At 34.5% G+C, this 10,867-nt stretch overlaps 1 protein-coding gene across 1 annotated transcript; it reads right to left on the bottom strand.

Annotated features, from left to right (window-relative positions):
- Positions 1-8,096: 8,096 nt before the first annotated feature.
- On the bottom strand, positions 8,097-8,966 carry LOC124228489 (olfactory receptor 5D14-like). The gene has a single exon (XM_046643028.1). The coding sequence runs from the start codon at positions 8,964-8,966 to the stop codon at positions 8,097-8,099; it is 870 nt and encodes a 289-aa protein (XP_046498984.1).
- Positions 8,967-10,867: the final 1,901 nt, after the last annotated feature.

Genomic DNA, 10,867 nt, shown 5'->3' with positions numbered 1-10,867 from the left:
GGTTTCTGTTTGCCAGAATCTGACTCAGTCCTGAAAACAAATATTAAGGGGAATGAGAATATAAAGAAGCTTGGTTAACTACCCTTACCAAGACTGGATGGTGAAGCAAAATATGTCTGAGAATTTCTCTATTTTTTATGCAAGATATGCTAAATGTCTAAAATGTTAAAACATAGTAACTATTCAAAAATTTTCTCTAAGTAAAACCAATACAACCAAATTATTTTTTTAGTTCTCAATTATACTTTTTAATATTTGTAAATAAGAATATGAAATCAAGAGACTTATGGTTATTTCAGCTCTCCTTGAACATTGTAAGTTCAAAAAAGATAAGCTTAGCATAATACAATTACTAATTATATCAACCCTATAATCAGTAATAAAAATCAGAAATTTCTAAACAAATTGATTTTTGCATTATATATCCACACTGTGACATTAAGAATGAACATCCTTAACACTTTAAATTTGTGCCTTTATTGGTAATTCCATACAGCACTTTAATCTTTGTTTTTCACTCTGACTCAGTAAATGCATTTTCAAAATTAATCTTAATTAATTTTTTTCGGAGAGCATGCTCCTCAGCTCAGGGAGTCCTAGATGTCAATCCTTCCTCATTGCTTGAGGAAAAATAAAATTTGAACAGACGATAAAGATAATTTAATCTATTTCTTTATTCTAGAGGGGACAAAAGAGAAGCTAGAACTTTAGTTTTCCCAATGACATGCAAAATAAGAACCAATCTACACATCTGTGACTAGATCCTAGATCCCCAGACTCCTAGCCCTGGATCTATTATATAACATCAGACTCTGATCCATGTTCTGATCTGGATACTAACGCATTTCCTTTATTAAATATTCATACTTTTAATTGACAAACGAGAGACTCTAAAACTGTGGGAAAGAGTCCAATGACAGTGTATGTGCCACAGAGTCATACTAAAAATCAGCATCAAGATGAAATTAGAATGGGATTTAGGGACACTTTCTCTGCCAAGAATAACTAACTATAGTAAAGACTCTCACTTAAAAACTCCCCTTTTCTAGGTCTCTCTCCCTCTTTCTTTTCCTACTCTCCCTTCAAGACATATAAGGCAAGTATTAATTCTGTCTTTTATTATTTGTGAGGGAAAGGGATTGTAAATTGGATATAGTACTGCACTGTAAAGACATTTCATGAGAATAGTAATACAAAAGAACTATATTTCTCTAAATGGTTGTCAACACTTCTAACATCCTACCATTCCATAAAACTCTTTCTCTATCAGTTCTGGTAAGATTATCTATGGTCCCACAGAAATGGATTTTAGATGGCTCATCAATAAAAACGTCAGATCCTAGGCAGAAATGAGATACTCAAGGACCCTATCTGTTTCTATATTCATAAGTTTGAGTATTAAAGACAACCTCAGTAGACAATCCATTGCAAAGCGAGACATCCTAATAATCAAAGTTTTTTCTTAATATGACATTTAGTTTAGCTAAGGCATTTAAGAATTCATCTTAAACTAATGTTATATTTAGTATACTGGCTCTTATGTCCCAAAAGCTATATAGAAAGTATGACAGTTGAAATCTTCTTTTTTATAATTCTTTACCCCACTTTGCTGTAATTTTTGCTCTCAGAGCACACACGTGTTTCCTGCTTTATAATCTTAATTAAAGCTGGTCTTCTTTAATTTTTTTCACTAGGATCTATCCAATTTCTGATTGTTTCATTTTACTTAAATATTCGTGTATTCCACCTTGACTCCCCTTCCAAAAATTTATAGAATCAAGACTGGGGGCTGGCCCCGTGGCCGAGTGGTTAAGTTTGCATGCTCAACTTCAGTGGTCTGGGGTTTGCTGTTTCCGATTCTGGGTGTGGGCCTATACACTGCTCATCAAGCCATGCTGTTGTGGTATCCCACCTAGAAGAACCAGAGTGACTTACAACTCAGATATTCAACTATGTACTGTGACTTTGGGGAGAAAAAATAAAGAGAGGAAGATTGGCAACAGATGTTAGCTCAGGGTCAATCTTAAAAATAAAAAAAATAAAAAAAACCAATGCACATTGTCTAGAATTCTCAGAGCTCTTCTCTCTCACCCACCCTAGCACCTGTTGTTCATGGGCTGTTAGTGAGGAGCTCAGCTGAGCCAGGCTCTCTACTAGAACGCTCTGTAGAATAAGTGCTCATCCTTTTCCTTTCATGTTCAGATATGTAACTTTTGCAGTGGCTAAATATTTCTCGAGAACTATCTAGATCCAAAGGGTGAATTCCTCTCCTCACATTGTTGTCTACACACCCCTCATTGAGATTAATATCAATCTGTTTTTAGAATCTTAAAACAAACCTGCTGGTGGCAAAGGGAAGTCCTTTGCAGGTTGAGAGTGATGCATGTGTTCTTATAGCTATAGCCACTACCTTTGAGACATGAACCCTAGAGAATCCTATTGCCCTATTCTCTTAGGGTCATTAAATAATCAATTAAAATCAATCACTCTTCTCTGGTGTAATTCTTGTGTATTAGAAAACCTGGAGCAGCATGAGGACCATTTCATAAGAAAATTGTAAAGTCACTTCCCCCAGCCATCTGATCACTCCAATAACTTCCTACAATTATCAAAATTATGTAATTATAACAGTCATCATTATCAAGTATTAATTGAATGACTACTATAAGCTGGGCATAACCCTCTTCCTCTGTACCATCCACTCTCACCATATTGGAGAAGTGTGAGGATCCATCTTTTAGGTCATCATGATCCATTGACAGCTAAAGCAGAAATATTTACAAAGTTAAATATTAAAATAGGAAAATTATCTAGTCTCTTTGAAATCTCTGTTCTATTCTATTACTCTTTCTCCAGCTCATCTTTGTTTTTGTTTCTTGCTTTTTGTTTCTCAAAAAATATTACTCACTCTTTCCTTAAGGTCTTTTCTACCACTTTTTTCTCTACCCTTGTGTGCTTTCCGTTAAGTTTTTTCTCAAATATACTTTTTCAGTGAAAACTTCCATGAGCATACTATTATACTGCAAGGGCTACTCCACTACACAACTTAGTGTTTAAAGTACTTAACATGGTTCAAAGACATTTTTAATCATTATTTATTTCATTCTTTCATATTGTTTGTTTCCCCCTGCTAAAATAAACATTTCAGGAAAGCAGAGAATATTTTCACTGATCTATTCTAAATAACCAGATCAGTAATGAGTGTAAAGTAAGTGTACCATGAACCTTTACTGAATGATACATATGACCTTCCAAGGAACTTGGACAAGAGCCAAACCTACCAGAACTATGAGGAATTTAGGTTCAGAGAAGAGATAGTTCACTAAGAACGATAAGGTTATTTTTAGAAGTGATCATTGAAACTGGGCAGTCAAAATGAAAGACAAGGAAAACAACCTAAAACAAAGGTTCACTCTGCTGGATTTTCTATCTCTAGTCAGGAACTAGGGAAAGAAGGTTGAGTACATAATGAAGCTACATAATCATTCATTTTTTCCTTCTTTCATTCATTCAATAAATATTTATTACAGGTTTACCCTGAGCTAAGTGCTATCTTAGGTATTGGAGAAAAAGAAAAACAATGTCCTTTTGTCAACAAATTTATTTGTAATGGGGGATACAAAAATGTAATAGTTTTACAGTAATTATAAATGCAAAAACAGAAAATTGAAGGTGTCATTTTAAATAGGGAAGTCAGAAAAGACCATAGTGAGGTGTTATTTGAGCATAGGCCATTATGAAGTGAGAAAGCAAATTATTCAAATAACTTGGGAAAGAGTGCTGTTTGAGGCAAAGTTAACAGCAAATACAATTGACTTTCAGATAAACAGTCAGCATTTTTTTATGCTTCTCAATAATTGTGCAGTTTGTGGTGATATTTCATGCTTTCTAATCTCCTTCACAAAAATATAACTTGAATATTTCAGGATGACATTATTTATGGCAGAAAGAAAAAGATGATAGCCAATCTGGGTATATTGGTAGGTGTCTTTAAGCTGTGTTTATGCCACTGTGTTAATATTTCTTTGAACAATAACAAAATATGTGATGCCATTAGCTGAGCACTTTTGCAGTACATTTTCATTAATAAATTACCCTTAAATAATTTCATGTCTGAAAAATAATCTGGGATGATATAACTAAAATAGATTTATCAATGTAATTTTTAAACCAAGTCTTTTGAAGATGCTGAGGAAAATAAAAAGTACTTCAGCCAAGGCTACAAGCCTCCAAACAAGGAACTACAATAACTGCTTGCTATACTGAATTTTTTCCGTCCCAAATGTATTTCTGGCCAAAAGTGCTGTGTGCAGCCTGAAAAACAAGACTGTATGGTGTTCTTTGTCCCAAAGGATCAAGACATTGCAGGGACAATGAGTCCCTGGCTTCCAATCTCATAAAATTGAGCTATTTGAAATATAATTATATTTGTAGGACATTTTATTTCCCTATCAATCTACTTGCTAAGTCATTAATAGGAGTTTATGAAAAATGTAACCATCAGTAAAGTGAACATTGATTAAATACTCATGCCTAAATTGCACTTAACAAAAATAATAACATATCCTTATATAATTTAATATCAAGCCCAAGTTTAAATTTCCACAATTGTCTCGAAGACATATTTTTACACTTATTTTGAGTCAAGAATCAAACAAATTTGGTTGGTATAACTAAGTCTTCTTTAAAAGGTAATCGTTCCAGGAATTATGTAACATTATGTTCTGCTTATTGTGTAACAGTTCCTTGTGTGTTTGTGTGTGTGTACCCATGTGTATATTCAGATAATTGTTTCAAAAAGTTGGACCATTTGTAAACTGTTGCATGCTCTGTATTTGGCTTATTGCTTTATTTGTTATCATTTGTCTTGTTCCTGCAACAATTCTTTTAAACTGAAGCTCACAGCAAGAAGCTTTATTAGTTCAAATTCACTCTTTTAGTTTCTTTTAGGCAAGAATACATCATAGGTGTTTCTCACTACTGCCTGTCACATCAAAGTGTGAGGTACGTGTTAACTAGTTGTCTGACTTTGAATGCTGCTTAGTCTGATCTTTGGATTCAGGTAGTGTCATCTTGATGACATACTTTTAACATTCCCCACCAACTTTTCACTTAATTAATAGTTATTGAAATCATCACCTTGATCAGTTTTTTTATTAGGTGTTCTAAAATTGTGATATTCTAATTTCATTATTTTTTTCTGTTCTTATTTCCCATCATAAAATGTTAGGTAATCTTGATATGCAATTCAAAAGGAAACACAGAATAAATATTTATCTCCATTATTTATCAATTTTCACAGTCATGACTTGATACCTCCAGTTACTTTAATAGTAACCAGTGACTTATTACTTTTATTATCTATACTTAAATTTTTACATTTAAATATATTTGATACCTTTAAATTAATTTCAATCAATATTCATTATTATGTTAATGTTAAGCCAGTGGGAGCCATGTCTAATTGCCTCCTATGTCTCTTTGAAATGATACAGCTAGCTACTGATAGCATTCTAACTTTCTGGAAATTACGCTGCTCAAGGCTCATTACATTTTCCACCTCAGACTTCAAAATAGCTATTTCTCCAAAAAGCTCCAGCTCTGTTTAGAGAGTAAATATTTCCTTTCAGAGAAAATTTTGAGAATACGAAAGCTCATTGCTACTGGGCCATCATTTTGAGTCGTACTATTTTTAGATAAAAATATTGTTTCAAACTAAAGTACTATTTCAAACTAAGATGAAAAGATTTTTGCTTACCTTATTTTACTTTAGAGCTGAAATTCTTCTTTTATGCTTGCAACTTACTTTCAATATTTCCATAATTACTTATTAACTTTATACTAAAACAAGCATTGCATAATGAGGAAGTACACTCAAAAGCTGTGTTTAAAGTCCTTTATAAAAAATTTTTTATAGTGTGTGATCATGTGTAAACATTGTAAATAGATTCATTTGCTTTTATTTGTTTTCGAATGTTGGAGATTTCTGTTTACTTTTTGACATAAATAAATCTCTTTTTTTTAAGATTTTTAAATTTTTTTTTCCTTTTTCTCCCCAAAGCCCCCCGGTACACAGCTGTATATTCTTCGTTGTGGATCCTTGTAGTTGTGGCATGTGGGACGCCACCTCAGCATGGCTTGATGAGCAGTGCCACGTCTGCACCCAGGATTCGAACCAAGGAAACACTGGGCCGCCTGCAGTGGAGCACACGAACTTAACCACTCGGCCACGGGGCCAGCCCCTAAATAAATCTTTTAAACTGCATAAAATATTACATTTCCTCCAAATCAGAGCTATATTACAAGGTAATATACATATATTACAAGGTAATTCCCCAAAATTTTCTTTCATCTCTTCCTAGCTATATTAGTTTTTGTTTTACCTTTTGCTCTTCTCTCACAGAATTTATCATACTATAAAATCTTTCCTGTGTCTGTTTTTATTCACTTAAGAAAATTTTCCGGAAGATACACCATAGCAATATCTAGAAAACTTCCTCTTTCCATTTTCACTATTGTATACTTCTTTACCGTGACCCATAGTTTAATCAACCAACATCGAATTTGATTTTATCTAGTCTGTTGTTATTATAAATAATCCTTGTGAATATGTTATTTATATACTTTTTACTACCCTATCTTTGGGATAGCTTACTAGAACTGTGAATGCTTTCAAAAAGGATAAGTGCGTATGTAATTTTGCTGGAACTTCAAATCACATGTAAATGTTACCTTCCTGCCCCCAACATATAAAAATGCCTGTTTCCCTGCAGATTCACTTACAGGACATGTCATTAAATTTTTGGATTTCTCCCTCTCTGAAAGGGAGAAACCATAGCTCAGGTCAGTTTTCATTTGTATTTCTATTATTATGAGTCAGGTTGAACAATTCTTCATATTTATAAGGGCTATTTGTATCCCTTTATACAGACTATTGTATTATATCTTATGCCTTTTTTCTGTAATATTTTCATTTTCTTCTATAATATATGTGACATAAGTGGTTATATTTTCTCAGCTTTTCATTTGTCTTTTCATTTATTTTCTGTTGTTTTCGGCAATGTTTTATATATTCATATAATCTAAATTTTAAATTTGCTTTTAGAACTCTTTTATGGTGTGTGAAATAGAAATAGACCTAATTTTATCTTTTTCTCATTTGGCCATTTTTCCCAATATGATGCTGTTTTAATAATAGGAAATTTATAATTTATTTTAAATTCTATAGGGTTAAACTTCCTACTGTAATTTGCTTTAATTTGTAGGATGTTTGTTACTAGAAACTTGTGCTTTTTTTGTCATTCACATAAACATTAGAACAGAAATTTTAAAATACGATTCCTCATTATTCCCAGATAAAATGTATATTACATTCATCTTGATCCTAATACATATGAACTAGACTTGATAACACTTGTACGAATTTCCAGACCTGACAGTACTGGGGATGCAGCCTTTTGAGTAATAATATCCAAAAATAATCTAGGAATGTTGAAACGGCTCCAGAGATTATCCTTTCCAAAGGACAAAGCTAACTCCAGTGACCTCTCAGACTAATAGCCTCAAAGGTACTAGAGTGAAAGGGCACTAGATTTAGAGTTAAGAGAGTTGAGTTTCTGTATTAAATTAATCGTCTGAGTCATATCTAGGCTAGTTTCTTGAACCTCTGTGTCATCATCTACACAATAGATGTAACTGTCCCAGCCCAATGGACTGCTCAGCTTAAGCTGACCGTTGGAAAGCACAAGACTGTGCTTTCGTAGAATTCACAGAACTCAAGGAATGAAGATGTCAGAAAAGTATCATCCCCCCCTTTGCTCATACGACATATTCATATGTATGTCCCAACAAAGACACAATGCTTCAGTGACAAACAACACAAATAACCTCAAAGAATTTCAGTTTACCTATTCACCATATATTAACATTAATAGTTACAGATAAAAACCTCATGCAAATATATGCTATAGGTTTTAGAAAGCTCTGTTCCCATTGTTCTTTGACTAAAAACACCTTTTGAGATTGGTTCAGTGAAATGGAACTTTTGTGTCTACTAATTGCTGGAAGGCATCCTTCACATCTTTATTCATCAAGCTTTAAGTTAGCGGGTTCAACATGGGGTTGACCACCGTGTAAAATACAGAGACCCCTTTGAAAGTTTGCTGACAGTTTCTGGAGTTGGGCACACAGTAGAGGGAAAGGATGGTCCCACAGAAGATGATCATGGTGGTCAGGTGGGAGGCACAGGTGGAGAAGGCTTTGCAACACCTGCTAGAAGAACTTATGTTTAGTACAGTCACAAAAATAAATATGTATGAAGCAAGGACAATGAGTAGTGTACTCACCTCATTGAAGGTAGCAAAACCAAAGAGCAGTAGGTGGGGAATGTGTATATCAGAGCTCAAGACAGCAATGAGAACAGTATAGTCACAGAAACAGTGGTTGATTATGTTATGTCTACAAAAGTTTAGCTGGAGAGTATAGCATAGGAGTACTAAGGGGCTAAACATACCCCATAGATATGACCCAGCCACCAGCAGGGGACAGAGACTTTGTGACATGGCTACTGTATAAAGCAGAGGACTACAGATGGCCACAAAGCGGTCATAGGTCATCAGTGTCAGTGAGAAGGACTCAGTCACCACAGCAGTGCAGGACATGAAGTACGGCAACATGCAGCTAGAGTAGAAGATATTTGTATCAGCCATGACCAGGTTCTCAAGCAGCTTTGGAGTAACAGTGGAAGAGTAACAAAAATAAAGAAAAGAAATGTGGCTAAGGAAAAAGTACATGGGAGTGTGAAATTTTGGGTTAATCTTGATGATTATTATCATCCCAAGATTTCCTACTACAGTCATAACATACATGATCAGAAACACAAGGAAGAGAGAAATTTGAACCTCTGGGAAACCTGTGAGACCCAAGAGGGCAAAGCTTGTCTCCACACTCATATTTCTTGCAACCATCACCAAAATGCCTTTGAAGGGAGGGGATGGGGGAAGAGAGCTGTTCCTGCCAAAGGGGAGATTTATGGAGGTGAGCAATAAACATATCATGACCTTCTATGATAGACAAAAAAAGAGAAGAAAGAGTTATTGGTCCCAGTTTCTTCAATATAGAACATGTCTCATGCAGATAACTGCTATGGATATACTAAACCAAAATGAGTCTCTGAAATGTCTTTACATATCTGTTGCAATTTGTGTTTCTGTAAGAAATACCACATTGTGATGTGTATATCCACACATTAGTTAGTAGCATAACATGCACATAACTGATGGGAAATGTTTGTATAAATGCTTAAACTAGTGAAGCATTCTGTGAAAAAATATGAAGTATTTGTCTCAAAGAACAACATATATTTTATATTTCTAATATATATTTTGACCATGTACACAAACCAATTAAAATCTTCAAGAAAATAAGTTTCTATTTTAAGGATAAAGGAAAATATTAGAACAATCTAGGTAAAGAATACATGAATTCCATTATAGCACCTTTTGTTCAGTAAAAGTTACTTCTCTCATGGAATAGATTAGCTGCTGAGGGAGACCTCTGAGTATAGTGCACATTTTGTTAGTGTTTATAGTCTAAGGGTTAACTTCTATTACAGCCTGGGCACTGTATAGATATCTCTTAAGGGTCTCAACATTTATCAGGTAAGAATTCTCTCAGAACTAACTCATTCTTATTCTTGTGAAAGGTTGTATACCAATCTAACATGCATGTAAAGAGCATATGGATAAATATCCATCTCCAGGTGCAAAGTTGGGTCTATTATTTGTGAAATGGCTGTCAATGGACTTGAAGCCAAATATTTGCTTGAGTGTTAATATCTTTCTTTAATATTATTGGAGTCAGAATCGAGTAGCATTTACAGTGACTTAACATAACAAGAAAAATAAAAGACCCCAGTTACCGTATCAGCAAAACAATATTTTACCTGTTTCAGAGACAATCTGAGTAAACTTACCTGTTAAGAAAAACAGGCCACCATCCAACTTTTTGTCTGTAAGCTGAGTATTACTGGGTCTCCAAGGCTCTTACATCTAACTCTGTAGCCCTGGGGACTCAAACTCTGGAGAATCCCTAGCAGCTTATTCCTCACAACCATCAAAACAAGGAATTAAGGCAAGTGCCAGATCCTTTGCACTATTTTTAATGTCTGGAATTTCCTTGAAATTACACAGAAAAAATGCATCTTGAAATTGACTACCAGGCCTTGTTTGCACTTAATTAAAATGCCCTCTGGGAATTAAAACGCTACAGTAAGGAAGTATTTCTCAAATCCTGCCTCATCTACAACAAAATTCAATTGGCCCCTTTCAATTTTGTGAGCAGTATACACCAATTTCAGGCAAGTTACTCCAATCTATTTATGAAGTTACCCAAAAAATTGTCCATTTTGAGTATATGCCAAAACAAGGGAAAACTTTAACAAGTCCTGTCTTCCATGCCAGCTGCTGTGCTATTTGGACCATATGACCCAACGTATATGATTTTCCTTAAAGTGTGTTTGCAGGTGAGGATTGCACAGAACTTTGGATAAGCCCGTATAGTGAATAACGGATCAGACTTTTAGGATTTTTCAAGCAAAGCCATAACTTCCTCTGCATATAATTATCCATCTTTTGAGAAACAGCTTTTGATTTTTTAATAGACCTTAATACAGAGAATGATGATAGGTTACTAAGTTACTATGCGACCTACACTTCCCATCATAAACTGGCTATTGTCTATCTCACTAATTGATAATGGTAGGCATGCACACCAGTCAATAGCCTTCCTGTTCTTGAAGATGGAAGTAAATTGCATGAACAAGTGGTCCAGATGCCCGTAGTCCACACTCCTGTTGTACTGCTTCCTC

The sequence above is a fragment of the Equus quagga genome, chromosome 17, assembly GCF_021613505.1.
Source record: "Equus quagga isolate Etosha38 chromosome 17, UCLA_HA_Equagga_1.0, whole genome shotgun sequence".
In the NCBI taxonomy this organism is placed as follows: domain Eukaryota; kingdom Metazoa; phylum Chordata; class Mammalia; order Perissodactyla; family Equidae; genus Equus; species Equus quagga.
The sequence above is the reverse complement of the archived record's forward strand: the minus strand, read 5'-3'. Positions and strand labels throughout refer to the sequence as shown.